Source organism: Alosa pseudoharengus, unplaced genomic scaffold (assembly GCF_046254945.1).
Source record: "Alosa pseudoharengus isolate Yale_2024_CS ecotype anadromous, Long Island Sound unplaced genomic scaffold, YU_APseudo_1.1 YU_APseudo_1.1_scf_12, whole genome shotgun sequence".
NCBI lineage: Eukaryota > Metazoa > Chordata > Actinopteri > Clupeiformes > Clupeidae > Alosa > Alosa pseudoharengus.
Window position 1 is genome coordinate 4,644,084 of NW_027468587.1, and position 15,080 is coordinate 4,659,163.

The 15,080-nt window shown below is 47.2% G+C and overlaps 1 protein-coding gene across 1 annotated transcript in view; it reads right to left on the bottom strand.

The window, feature by feature from the left end:
• Window positions 1–2,055: 2,055 nt before the first annotated feature.
• fam171a1 (family with sequence similarity 171 member A1) overlaps window positions 2,056–15,080 on the bottom strand; it is a 49,759-nt gene continuing 36,734 nt past the window's right edge. The window contains exons 6-8 of the mRNA XM_076279836.1: window positions 13,076–13,192; window positions 10,467–10,581; window positions 2,056–6,055 (exon numbers count right to left, since the gene is read on the bottom strand). Coding sequence (XP_076135951.1) covers window positions 4,171–6,055; window positions 10,467–10,581; window positions 13,076–13,192 — 2,117 coding nt within the window. The 3' untranslated portion in view covers window positions 2,056–4,170. The remainder of the gene's footprint in view (window positions 6,056–10,466; window positions 10,582–13,075; window positions 13,193–15,080) is intronic.

The following is a 15,080-nucleotide window of genomic DNA, read 5'->3' on the forward strand; positions in this document are numbered from 1 at the left end:
GCTGTTGAAGACGCGGCCCGCACTGAGAACGCAATTTAAAAATGAAAAATAATTAGCGAACGGCTTATTGCCTATCTACCAACATTATATGGGGGAACGGGAACTCATTGTTTTTTGTCTTGATCTGACTTTATCCCGTGCCTCCCTGTTTTGTGTGTACATGTTGGTTGACGACAGGTAATTTAGGCTTGTTATGTATTGTTCTTTTATTTTTCTTCTCAGTTGATGTTTATACTGAGTGAGGCAGGGCTTGATCTGACTTTATCCCGTGCCTCCCTGTTTTGTGTGTACATGTTGGTTGACGACAGGAGCTGCAAAGCCCTTAAATAAAAAAGCAATTCATGCATTGGTGTGAGCGTCTACGTCCTTTATGGTGGAGCTGGAGAGATCCGCTACATAAATTCAAGCAATGAACCGTGACGCCCGTACCGGTTCGGTTCAATACGAATACATGTACCGTTACACCCCTAATCCACACTGGACAAATTAATCCAAAAAGTACCGGTACTGTGTCCAATAAATTCCACATCCACATGAGTTTGTAGAATTGCCTGTGAGATCTTACTGCTCGTGCCTGTGATTGGTCTCTTTTTTACAGAATGACAATGCTGCCGACAAAGTGACTAAGGTGCCATGTTGCTCATGTGTTCCAGTCAGCACTTCACCTTGTGCTGTTAAAACCATAGATATATATAGAATGGCAGGATGTCTCGTCTGCGCTGCTTGCCAATGGAGGTCTACGTCCGCACCTCGCGCCCATCTTGCCACAGTCAGCTCGCTAACTCAACATTGTGTTTCAATAGTGCACTGTAATGACAGGTAGTGACCTGAATGGGTCATTGTTATAGCCTGGGGGCATTGTTCTGCCTTTAATAGAAGAAGAGCCATCAGGTACCACAGAGCCCCACCCAAGGGGGCAGGCAAATTCCCGGAAGTAGAAGCATCGATGTAGCGGTGGTTATCAACTCTCTGCTAACCCCATAGAACGCCCATCCATTTAGGATTTTTTTGAACTCCCATAACTTCATATAACATATATCATGTGCCGATATTTTAGCTTCTGTGTTATCTACATAAACAATAAAAGGCAAAACAAGACTCGACTACCTCGTAGGTAACGTTAGGTTCCCGTAAGAAGAATGTTTAGCATGTCCGGTTGAAGGGAAGCTAACGCACTGAAGGGAGATAACCATATTGTTTGGATAAGAAGCGTAGTCCAGCCAGCACGGAAACTCGTGAACAAAGCTATGTAGCCTACAATAGCATTGTAGCCTATGTTAAGGTAAAGCATAGAGGCAAGTAAACCTAATGGAAAAAAGAGTAGTTTTACCGTTAGGTAGTCTAACGATAATCATTTCAGAGGTTTTCGATGGATTGACGTAGGTCAGAAAAGTGGAAAGAAGATTAGCCTCAAGGCTATAACTTTTTTGTTTTGTTTTACCATGACTGTTTTTGAAGATGATCATGTGTGGTAGTTTCAACATTAACACGACTTGATATCACTTGTGAGGATGATATTAATAATAATACATAAATAAATGTTTAACTTTGATGACTTTGAAGGCAAAGGAAGTGTGAGAAGAATTTCTGTGTAGCCTATCTATCATATGAGTTACAAGATTCAGTTCGATGGCTAACGTCACGAAGTTAAGTGCGAGTCTGCGCAGTACTGGGGAGACCAACTGAAAAATGACTCAGTACCCTCCCATTGAGAACGACGGAGTCTGTTCGTCCATTTCTTTTACTGTCTATGGCCCCACCAGATAGCTTGTCTGTGACAAGATGGCCACCGGTGATGCCGTTGGAGACTCCGCCATAAGACATCTAGCCATTATATATATATTTATGGTTAAAACAGTTCACTCATGAGACAGACACAAACCCTGAGGACACGCCCCAGAACCTGCATGACTTAACACAAACCCTGAGGTCACGCCCCAGAACCTGCATGACTCAATTGACTGTGCACCACCTTGTGGCACCAATTCATATGTACTGTATACAAGTGCAAGCAAAATGGCTGGTCACAGCAAGAAATTAACTTTGACCACTTACTTTAGAGTTTGTCTAAGAGTTTATTTAAGTGTGAACCATTGTACAAGCAACCATACATTCCAAGAGGAGACCAAGGGAGTACAGACTGCAGCAGAGGGGCACAATGCAGATTTCCACATAGCAGATTGGCATGGAGTGGGGGCTGCCGTTGAGTAGAGTGGTCTGTTCTAAGACATTGTGCAGCGGAATAGGTCTTAAGTGGTTGTCAAGGTAAATGAAGCTCTTACTAAATAAAAACAGAACACAGGCTGCAAGAGGAACTGCACATATTTCTGTACACATTTCTGTATCTCAGAGAGACTGAGTCATATATGAGCACACACACACACACACACACACACACACACACACACACACAGAGTTTGCCATCAGACCCGACACTCACAGGTATATGAAGGTGAATACAAGTCACCCAAACACACAAACATGGTAAGACACTTCTACTAAGGCAAATAAAAATATTTGTTGACAGGCCAGTAATATACACAAGCATTTGCATGTGAACATACGACACACACACATACCTTTAAGGCAAAGAAAATTAGGTTTGCCAACAAACCAATGACATACACAGGAATATGTGAAAAACATACAAAAATGGGCACATACACACACACAAGGGCACACGCAAACATGTGAAGGGTTGTAAGACGGTATCTATACGCACACTAAAACACAGACCAGTCCCACATATCAGTTATTTCTGTGGAGCCACATCCTTATACGATTTGGTCAGGGTCAACGAGAGACGAGAAAAACCATGGTGCTACTGCATATGGGTTGTCCAACAGAGGTCAAGACATGAGAGAGGGGGCACGGAGAGAACAGGAGTAAAATGTTAACACCACAGACTAATGTAAGAGGGGTGATTTAGATTAAATGAAAGCGAAGTGAAGGTCTGGGTGCTGTTCTCTGAGGACTGGAGAGAGAGCGTCAGTGTGGGGGGGCAGCATCATTGTGGGGGGGCTGCATCAGTGTGGGGGGGCAGCATTATTTTTGGTGTTGAACACAGTAAAGGCACTTGGACATGAGACAACAGATCTGAGCCCATTACTACTGAATATTTGGTTTTAGGACATATCTGTGCCTGTGTGTGCATCCATGTGTGTGTGCCAACATAATCCAGACGACATCCATCCATACACAAAGAGTGAAAACAACCAGCGACATAAAAATAACTTGAGTAAAATAAATTGGCATACTAAATAAAAACAAGTAGTGGTTCAAACCAGCACTGGAAGCCATAGAGGATTCTTTCATTTAAGAACAAAATAAAATAAAAAAAGCATTGCATAGCTGCACAGCTGTCCTTCTCCTGTGTCTTCTCAGTGTCTTGTGTCTTCTGCGTGTCCTGACGCCGTGAAGCTGAGAGGGACTGGAGCAGCCACCCTCGAGGAGCTCAGCGTCCAGGCCTGACCCTCAATACCAGCCACCCGCTAGGAGCTCAGCGTCCAGGCCTGACCCTCAATACCAGCCACAGCAGAGTGCTGAGCTGAGCATGACTGATTGCACTGTGGATCCAGAAACACTGGAAGAACAATGTGTGTATTTGTGTGTGTGTGTGTGTGTGTTTTGCATGTCCCTCCAACAGAACGTGTGGCTGTTTCCTGTCAAAGGAGGACCCATGTTCTAAGATTGAAAGACGTTTATAAAAACAAAAAACAAAACCTATACTCTTCTCCTGCAGACTTTGGATGAGAATACCCAATACGCCCCAAAAATTCAGCAAAGCAGCAAATATATGAACAATAGTGCTGTGTTCACAGGTGTCCTCTAGGGGGCGATAAGCTCTAGTGCTTCTCTAGTCCATCTTCCTGCTCTTCACCCCCTTTTCTTTTCGGACTCCCTCTTTACAAAGGTGGAGCTGAGTAGCACAGAGTAACTATATTGTACTGGGATAACGCTATGCATTAGCATAGAGTAACTATATTGTACTGGGATAACGCTATGCATTTTTGCTTCTGGGAGTAACATAGAATGCACGTAGAAACACTCTCACATACAAACGTTAGCACTTCCTGTTTGGCGACTCCTCCCAGCAGTGCTTCTACCAGCCCTGGTTTGTGCGCAGACCGTGCAAGAGGCGAGAGTTGAAAGAGCTGGGGGGGTCAAGGGTCACTGAAAGGCCAGCAGTGGTCGCTCCTCGCGCTTCTGCCACGGGCTCTTCTTGTTATCGTCCTCGCCGCTGTCGTCGGGGACGACCAGCTCGCCAGGTGGCGGAGCCTGCAGGCGCGTCTGAGCAGGCTCAGTCCTGAAGCCCTCTTCCTCCTCCTCCTCCTCCTCCTCCATGGGCTCAGGCAGAGGAGGGGGCGAGTGGAGGGGAGGGGGCAGGGGTGAGGGGGGAGAGGGGGATGTCGAGGACCCCGTGTCCCCCCCTTCCTCCACGTGTCTCCTCTCCTCCTCCTCCTCCTCCTCTCTCACTCCGTTCCCCTCTGACTGCGGGCTGAGGACTGGGGTCCCTCCTTGGCTGGCGTTGCCGTTGGAATCTTCCAGAAACACCAGCTGCGTGTAGGTGACACTCGGGGCCGGCTGTGGCGGAGGGAGGGGAGCGGCGGCGGTCGTCGGGGGCGACTGAGGCGTGTCCCGAGCGGTCGCCGCGGGCGACTGAGGCGTGTCCCGAGGGGTCGTCCGGCCCTCCGTAGCCACAGCTGCCGCCCGGCGCCACCCGGGCCCCCTGACCTCGCCCATGTCCACGCCCGAGTCCAGGCTGGCGTCGTTGCGGCGTCCGGCAGGCGCGGGGCCCCGGCCGGCCCCGTGCAGGTCGATGTAGGAGTGGCGGATGTGCGCGTTGGAGCGGCCGTCCAGCGAGACGAACCAGGCGCGCGGGTGGGGGAGGGGCTTGCCTCCCCGCAGCTCCATCAGGGCCTTCTCGGCCAGCAACGTGTCCTCGCCGTTCATCTGCACCAGGCCCAGCCCTGCCTGGCTCAGCCGGTCGGGAATGGACAGCGCCTGGCTCCACTGCCCCTCCCCCCCACCCCCATGCCTATCTCCACCTCCGCCTCTGTCCACCTCTCCGTCGTTCACGGCTGCACCCCCCTCGGCCCCCTCCTCGCCGGCCGCCGGCCCCAGGGGCTGGTGGGAAGCGGCCAGCTCGGCCTGGATGGTCTCCAGCTCGCTGCGCTCGTCCGACTGCAGCAGGAAGGCCTGGCCCGAGAGCGGGTGCGTCCCCGGCAGCCGCATGTAGTGAGCGGGGATGACCAGCGTGGGCCGGGGCCGGACGTACGGCCCCCCCGCTAGCGCCCCCCTCTGGGCCTCGCTGACCGCCAGCTCCGAGCTGCAGCACAGCAGGGCGCCGGGCCGGGGGGGCAGGGCGAGCGAGAGCGGCAGCGGTCCCCGCTCCAGCTGGTCCACCGAGCGCGAGAGGAGCAGGTCTCCGCCCACGCGTCGCTCCAGCACGCCGTCCAGGCACGGCGAGGAGGCCGGGCCGGGGGTCCGGCGCGGCGTGTCCCTCAGCGGCGAGAGCCGAGGCTCGTCGTCCCGCCGATGCCCGCCGATGCCGACGCGGTCCTCGGAGGACTTGGGCGGCAGCAGCGGGTGGGGCGAGGACGTGGAGCTGGACGCCGAGGAGCGGAAGAGCGGGGGCAGACGAGACGACGACGAGAGCATGGAGCTGCAGCTGCGCCGGTAGTCCGCCTCTGACGGCGCCGCCGAGCGGCACGCCTTCAGCTCCAGCGTCTCGGCCGAGCGCCGGAAGTGCCGGCCGTTGGCGCGGGAGCTCCCTCGCCCGCTGGGGAGGTCGTTGTCCTCGTCCTCGTCGTCGCGGGACACCGTGGTCAGCTCGTCGGCCGACGAGGAGGAGGCCACGTACGCCACGGGCTTGAGCATGGGCGTGTGCAGGTCGGCCTCGGGGCCCGGCGACGTCAGGTCCAGTGTGTCCAGCTGCGTCTCGCTGATCAGGTTGACGTGGGACATGGAGGTGGACTGGTCCCTCTTAGAGCTGTCCAGTGCCGAGGACAGCACCAGCTTCCGGTGGGAAGGCCGCGAGTGAGCACACTTACGCCTGGCAGGACGACACAACCACAAAACAAGACACAATATCACACACAGACACCAGCACACATTACAGGGGTGCCCATAGCAAGACACATTACCCTAATACCGATAAATGGACACAATATCACACACAGACACCAGCACACGTTATAGAGGGGTGCTCATAGACACATTACCCTAATACCGATAAATGGACACGCATGTCAACACAGATTAGGAATGACACTATAATTTAATGACCATCATTCAATTGCAAGGATCATATACAGTATGACCAACCTCACGAGGAAGCCCTTCTATAAATGACATTCAGCGTTATCTTGTGTGGAAGGAACGGGAGAGTGGATGTAAAGAGAGTGTTGTCTGGCAGTGCTCACACACACACACACACACACCTGCAGTAATAGAGCAGCAGGCAGAGCAGTGTTGTCTGTAAGCTTCATATTAGGGGTGTAACGATTACCGGTGTAACGGTAAACCACGATAAAAAGGTTGACGATAACAATTACCGTTTTCATTGAAAATATCATTATTATCACGGTTGATTACCACAGTGTGGATACCGTGTGTTATCCTTCCCGGCAGCGTCATCAGAGTTTCCTGAAGCTGCCGCGCAGGCTCACTGCGCAGCCTACAACGTGCCTTTCTTGAAGTTGGAATCATGGCAGAAGGAGGAGATGACAGCGCTCAGGACATTTATCAGCCCTCCAAGAATACTAAGTCTGAAGTATGGGCATATTTTGGTTACTATAAGAATGCCAAGGGACAGTTGATTGAAGATAGTTATCCTGTCTGCAGAACGTGCAAGAAAAAAGTTGCTGCTAAAGGCGGCAATACGTCACATACGCCTGACTCATCTCCGTTGCCATCACCCACAACTTTATAGTCAATGCAACGTTAACGTTAACGCTTTAGCTCAAATGCATGGCGTGGGGACTTTATAGTCAATGCAACGTTAACGTTAACGCTTTAGCTCAAATGCATGGCGTGGGGACTTTATAGTCAATGCAAGGTAAGTTAACGTTAGCGCTTTAGCTCAAATGCATGGCGTGGGGACTTTATAGTCAATGCAAGGTAAGTTAACGTTAACGCTTTAGCTCAAATGCATGGCGTGGGGACTTCGGGTTGAAGGAGAATGCAATGATCCGTCTGCCTACGGCATTATCTACCTAAAATGCACCTTTTCGTTCAGTGGCAGTGTGTAGTGTGTGGAGCTAATCGGGACACATTTTTAGCCTCTGAGCTGGATGGATGCCAATTTAAGTTGTGCTTATCAAACAGTAGTTGGCTACAGAATTTCATTGCATGCATTTCTTGATTTCCTTTTCATGTCTAGGTTTTTCAGTGTCCTACTACAAGAATGCATAATTTATATTTGTCCTAAGTTCAGTAAATCAATTCTAGCGAAGTTGGATAACTTTAATTGACTAGTCACACGGTGACGGTCTAAACCACGTGTCTTTGAAAACACGAAACATTATTTGCCGTGTAAGATAATTAATTTCCAGCCAATCGTTTTTTTATTATTATTATTTAGCAACAATAACAGCTAAAGGCCAAATCGTATTAATATTGATATGAATAGTAGCCCAAGGATAATAATAATAATAATTATTATTCTTAATAATGACATGGCTATTCTTTATTTTTTTTTACAGAGAGGACATGCAGTGGGGCAACCAAGTACTGCTACAGGTTCATCAGTGACAGGCTCTTGAGCAAGCATTCCAAAGACAGCAACCCCATATTTTTTTTTCTGCAGTTGTTTCTCTTTTATTTATTTGTTATATGTTATGTCCCTCACCCCCCAGTCTGAGTATTGTCTGTTCCTTGTCTATTTGTTTTTTTTTTAAAAGACTGACATACCAAAGATGTATAATGCAGTCAAAGCTGATGTTAGGAAAAAGTTTGGCTCAGGGTTCATTCTTTGCAACTACTTTCAACTACTGACCTCTGGACCAGTGAAAGTGGGGCTGGCCAACCATACATCAGCTTCACAATTCACTATCTCACCCCAGACTGGCAACTGGAATCACACTGCTTAGAAACCAAGTTTTCCCAGAAGATCACTCCGCTCAAAATATCAGAGAGTTTTTTGAGAATATGTTGGATGAGTGGGTGATAAACAAGACAGATCTGGTCTCCATAACCACAGATAATGCAACCAACATGATCAAGGCCTTTGAACAGTTCCCAGATCTGTTGCTTGGATGCTTCGGTCACAATTTGAACCTGGCCATCTCAAAGGCTTTGAAAATTCAGAGAGTTGAAACAGCAGTCAGGGCCTGTCGTCATCTGGTCCAAGGCTTCTCACGGAGCTGGAAGAGAACGAGAGCACTGACACAAAAGTAAGATGCCCTCAACCTACCACAGAAGGATCTCATCCATGATGTAGTGACTCGATGGGGATCTAAATACAAGATGCTTGAACGTTTCCTCAGCCAGCAGCAAGCAGTTTGTGCTACACTGGCTGCAGAAAGGCGAGGATGTTGACTTAGTTGTCATGGAGCAACTCTGAGCACATTTACAGATGCACTTGGCTCAGAGACACAAGTAACCATATCAGCCATTAAGCCAGTCCTTGACCACATCATTGGTGATATCCTGTGAGGATCCAGCCCTGACCAAGCAGATGAAACAAGTAATGAGAGAAAGAGAAGACCTAAGCAAGAGGTAGACAGAGAAGGCAAAAGGTGTCATGCAGATGGCTTGTTTCATTGACCCCAGGTTCAAAACTAACTTTTTAGATGAGCCTCCAAATGCTGTAGCTGACAGCTGTGTCCAGGAGGCCCTGAAGCTGACACCTATACAAGTCAGGCAGGAACCAGAAAGCACCAGCAGTCTGCTCCACAACAGTATCAGAAGGGAAAGGCCTGGCTGGGTTGCTAAAAAAGATTACTTCAACAAGGCAGCAGAGATCTGAAGATAGTTCAGTTCCAGCCACCCCAGAAAATAGAGTGAAGGAGGAGATCAAGGCCTACATGTCTCTGCCATCCATTCCAGCCGACGATGATGCACTGGTGTGGTGGACTGGCCATGCATCAGAACTGCCTCATCTTGCCAGGATTGCAAGAAAGCTTTTGTGCATCCCAGCAACCAGTGTTCCTTCCGAGAGGCTATTCAGTGCCAGCGGGTACATCGTTTCCCCTCGTAGATCACTACTTAAACCAAAAAAAGTAAATATGTTGACATTTTTACATTTTAATCTCAAGCGAATAGAGATGCATACATGCAGGATGCTAAATCAGCAGCATCTTATTTGTTGATTTGTTTGTTTATTTGAATGTCATCAACACTTGAACATTTGGATTTGATTACATTATGTGTGTAGTTATTTTTGTCATTTGTGTAGAGTGGCTATTTATTTTAAATGCATAATGCACTTTTGTCTTATTTATTTAAGGTTTAGTTTAAAGGGAAACTTGGCAGGATTAGCTATATTTCCCCCTCTGCTGGAGAAATTGTGCATTATGCCATTTCAAACTGTGGAAAAAGGTAACGATAAAGCACATGGATTTGTTTACAAGCTAGCGAAACGGTTAGCATAAGTTCAGAAGAACAATGGATGTTACAGGGTAAGAAACACAATTTAAAACGAGTTTCTTGTTTCTCACTTCTCTTTCCTGGACGGTAGTCTCAATGTTGCAAGGTTGGTTTTCCGCCTGGGGACGCTAGGGGCAGTGGGGAAAGTCACCATTTTCACCGGAACAGGTCATTTAACCATCCAAATGATTTCTAAACAGATTTATTACGTTGAAATAGTTGCCAAGTTCTCCTTTAAAGTGTTTACATAAACTTGCACAATTGTTCATTTTCCTGACAAATAACAGTTTTAAATTTTAATTTTGATGATGAAGAAAACAAGTATATAGTTAGTGGTGTTTCTTTGATTTGTTTACATATTGTTCTTTATGTCTTAGCTTGAATGTTTGGATTTGTATAAATTAAACCTGCACTACTGGAAATGTTCCTGACAAATAGCTTTTTACATGTTTACATGCTGAACCCTTGTTCCTTTGATGTTAAATTTTTATGTTTTTGATAAGGTTTTGTAATATAATAAACACTGTTACAGTTTTTCAAACTATTTCAGCTTGTGTAAGCCTATCAGTGCTTTCTGGACATATTGAACACACTTTTAAAAAATACCGCGATAATATCAAAAATCATGATCATTTTGGTCACTATAACCGTGAGGTTAAATTTTCATACCGTTACATCCCTACTTCATATGTTTACTGGGATGCTGAAGGAGCCCAGACTGACAATGACACACACACACACTGACACACTGACACTGAGACACACACACACACACTGACACAGACACACACACTGACACACACACACACACACACACTGACACACACACTCACACTGACACACACACACACACACACTGACACACACACACACACCTGCAGTAATAGAGCAGTAGGCAGAGCAGGAGCAGCAAGATCAGGGCCATGCCTCCCAGAATGGCCAACAGGAACACCGTGTGGTACGTGCTGATGTCCTTCGCCACCACTGGACCTAAGACACACACACACACACACACACACACAAATGAACACAGGCAGGAAATACACATTCATAAATACACAGGCACCCACACACACACACACACACACACACACAGAGAGATCCACACAGACAGGAATACCACATAAACTATGCCCATACATGCACACACATACACACTCACACACAAATAATGCTTAGGTCAGCTTTCAAGTATTAATAATCTTGCTGGCACATCAATATCTGTATGCACAAGCCCTACTTGAAATGGAAAAAGTATTCCTGAGTGCGTCAACCTTCGGCCCCAGTGTTGCTGTGGGTTTATTTCCACTTCAGTCATCACACAGGGGACTGATATCCCATCGGTTGGGTCGGACTGTGTGCAGGGATCTAGCAGTGTGCAGTTGAATGCAATTCAGTGGTTTGGGCAAGATAATTGTATTCTTCCTACTTTGATCTCATATGCATTCACACAGTTTAGTTTTATCAGACATATGCTTTCAATGCAGAGCAAGATTGGCTTGTGCTGATATAGCCTGGGAGTTGATTGGTTTGGCCTGATATAGCCTGGGAGTTGATTGGTTTGGCCTGATATAGCCTGGGAGTTGATTGGTTTGGCCTGAAACCCTGGTAATGTAGAATGGTAATGTGCTACTGCAGATGTTTACTGGGTTACCATGCTGAAGACGTCTGGTCTGCTCGTCTGCTTGGGAGTTGTACTGTACATGTGTATGGAAAAAAAACAACGTCTGGGGCCCACTTTTAAATGTTGGGCATAGTGTAAAGTTTAATGTCTAACCAAAGCTAATTCTGATGCGGACAAAGTCTACTTGCTAATTTAATGTCATGAGAACGATCGTAAGCACAAGCATCAGTGGATCAGCTTAGTGTGCCGTGCTGCCACACATCAGCTTTAGCTACCGCGTGAGACACCTTCCTGGCTGACTGAACAAATTTGGGTAACACTTTACTTAACGGTATCTACATAAGAGTGTCATGACACTGTCATAACTTGTCATGACAAAAACCGAATGACACTAACCCTAACCCTAATTTGTCATGACAAAAACCGACACTTGACAGTGTCAGGTGTCTGTTGACTTGACTTGACTTGTTTATAATGTTCATGACACGTTCATGACAGTGTCATGTCACTCTTATGTAGATACCGCCAAGTAATGTGGTGTTACCCAAATTTGCCAGTTGTTCCAATTAGGGCTCTAAACGTTTCTTAATTAAATAAATCATTTTAAAATGGCGTTATACGCTACATTCCGTCTAGAGCTGCAAACATTTTCTCATTTGGGATCTGTACCCAACTAGGCTTTATATTTAGCACAGCTCTTGTAGCCCTCAGAAAACTAGCAAATGCTGATGCTGCTCATGCTGATTTTTCATTCTTTTTTAGTTCTCTGTAGGCACCGTACAGTGCACATGCAGTAGTCCACTGCTAGCAAAGGCCCCAGACATATTTTTATGACTGCAATAACATGGCTAACATATAATATCTCTCTTGGTAAGTTGTACAAAATGTAGGCAGAAAACAATGTAAGTAGAAAACAAGCCAAGCTAATTCTTGTTCAAACACAACAGTCTACTAGTGCTTTAGCGGAGAATAGCTTTTGCTATGCAAACATGCTCATGTATCTGCATACAATGGCGTAGGGCATTTGCCTAGACTGCCGCCTAGATTAAAGATAAACAAATCGCACTGTCGCATGTCTCGCCTCATTTTCTTTTCACGTCCACAACATCGAGCTTGCTCTGGTCTCACACACGGCTGAACAATTTGGCAATTTTAGGTTTTAGAAAACAAAGTACTGTAGGTGCAGCAGTCTGGAAACATGAACTTTTGGCAATGTTAGGTTTTAGAAAACAAAGTACTGTAGGTGCAGCAGTCTGGAAACATCAACTTTTTTCCATAAACCTTTTTTTTTCCTTTTTTCCATACTTTTCCAGACCTGGAAAATACTAAAATTTAATTCCAAACTTCAAAAGGAACCCTTTGTGTGGTCAGTCATTTGGTTAAACAGGAATATAGATCTACCACTGAAGATGATGTGCTTGTTGCTGAGTGTGTGGTATGTATGAAGAGGGATATATGTGTGTGTATGCGTACATGTGTGTGTCTGCGTCTGTGTGTGCCTGTGTGTGTGTGTCTGTAGATACATGTGCAAATTGTGCTTGCATACAAACACAAGTAAGTAAGTGCAAAACCAGTGACTTCTGTTACCTGCTGCCACTTCTGTGTGTGTGTGTGTGTGTGTGTGTGTGTATGTGTGTGTGTGTGTGTATATGTATATGTGTGTGTGTGTGTGTATATGTGTGTGTGTGTGTGTGTGTGTGTGTGTATATGTGTGTGTGTGTGTGTGTGTGTGTGTGTGTGTGTGTGTGTGTGTGTGTGTGTATATGTGTGTGTGTGTGTGTGTGTGTGTGTGTGTATGTGTGTGTGTGTGTGTGCGTGTGTGTATATGTGTGTGTGTGTGCGTGTGTGTTTGTGGGTCACCTGTGTTGAGAGGAGACATGGCTGCGACCCAGTAGCCCAGCTGTGAGGCGATGTAGGTGAGGATGAGCTCGTCTCCTTCCCTCTGCACGTAGCCCAGGCTGCTCTTCAGCCACGCGCCTGAAACAGCCACAGCAGCGGCACACACTTCACATCAGGGGAACGCCTGACCCCAGATCAGCCCTCCCCTCCTCCATCCCATGACCTCCTCCACACTCACACAAGAACAAAACATCTGACTCCACTCCCCCCCGACAGCACACACCTCTGAGCTAAACACTCTCAAATTGTAGTCAAACACGTTTCAAAAAGGTCTTCGGCGGAGTCTCCCGACTCACGATGCTCGGCTAACAAAAACAAAGCACCAAGGAACTGTTTCATCACAGAGGAGTTTCATCACAAAAAAAAGAAAAACATGTGTCACAAAGCATGTGACAGCATGGGATGAACAGTTCCTCTTTTGCGCCAGCAGGTGGCAGGCTGCCTGAAGGATCCCAGTGACAGCTTTATGACTTGCCAAACGTTCTGAGAAGTGGGGGGGAAACACAATAGAGGAAGAAATGAATATAAATGACTACATTAAGGGAGGGGGGAGGGGGGGAGGAGAGGGAGAGGGGGAGGAGAAGGAGGGAAGGGAGGAGAGGGAGAGGCTGGGAGGGTGGACAGTGAGTCAGCATTCTCGCCATTTGTTCAATCTCTCCATTACGTAGAAAATCATATTGATCTCAACTTGACCCGCCACAGAGTCAGCAAGCTCTCAGGTATGCGTGGTTTAATTAGGCACTCGCACACAAGCAAAGCAACTAGCCTACACAAACAAACGCATACACAGACACGCACGCACACACACACACACGACACAAACACAGACACACAGATGGAGATACAATTTTATCTCCAAGAAATAGGTCAGAAGGTTATATGGAAAAGTTGGGGAACACTAGCCTGGTGGGCCATGCTAGATTTCTAGGCTAGGGGAACACCCTAAGCCTACGCACATTTTTATCCAACTTGGATGAGATTTGTCCCATATGAACACAAAACAAGATCCAACATCCAACATGCTGCTGCTGATGGTTAAAGTGGCAATCATGATGGAGGAAAAGGACTCAGTAGGCTTGGTGGCCTGCCCACACCCTAACCTACTCCAACTGTGTAGCCACGACAGGGTTGGTCAAGGCAGTGTGTGACCCCTACATGTGTCTATATGCTTCAAGTAATGCAGACGGTTCAGCGTTCACAGTGATCACACAAAAACACATTGAACTCTAACACACACACACACACACACACACACACACACACACACACACACACACGCACGCACACACAGAGGAGAAATCTCAAACTCTCAGTGGGACGAACTGAGTGAGCGAGCTGCTGTTTATGAGGCCTGTGCAGGCGTGTGTTTATGGAGGGTTGCTGGGGAACATCTCAGTAACAAAGAACAGACCAGGGAGGCCTGGTGCTGCCAGTGTAACTTGGGACGGACACACACACACACACACATGCACACACGAAAACACACACACACACAGGCATAGAGAAGACGGAGACACACATCATGTGCTTCTTTCAAAATAGCACTGTTTTGTTCTGAGTGTGACGAATCAGGTCAGCATGCTCACACAGAGAGTGTGTGTGTGCGCGCTTTACACACAGAGGTGTGTGTGTGCGCTTTACACAGAGTGTGTGTGTTATCAATATGTGTTGTGTGTGCGCTTTACACAGAGAGAGTGTGTGTGTGCGCTTTACACAGAGTGTGTGTGTGTGTGCGCGGTTTACACAGAGAGAGTGTGTGTGTGTGCGCTTCACACACAGAGGTGTGTGTGTGCGCTTTACACAGAGAGTGTGTGTGTTATCAATATGTGTTGTGTGTGCGCTTTACACAGAGAGAGTGTGTGTGTGCGCTTTACACAGAGTGTGTGTGTGTGTGCGGTTTACACAGAGAGAGTGTGTGTGTGCGCTTTACACAGAGTGTGTGTGTGTGTGTGCGCTTTACACAGAG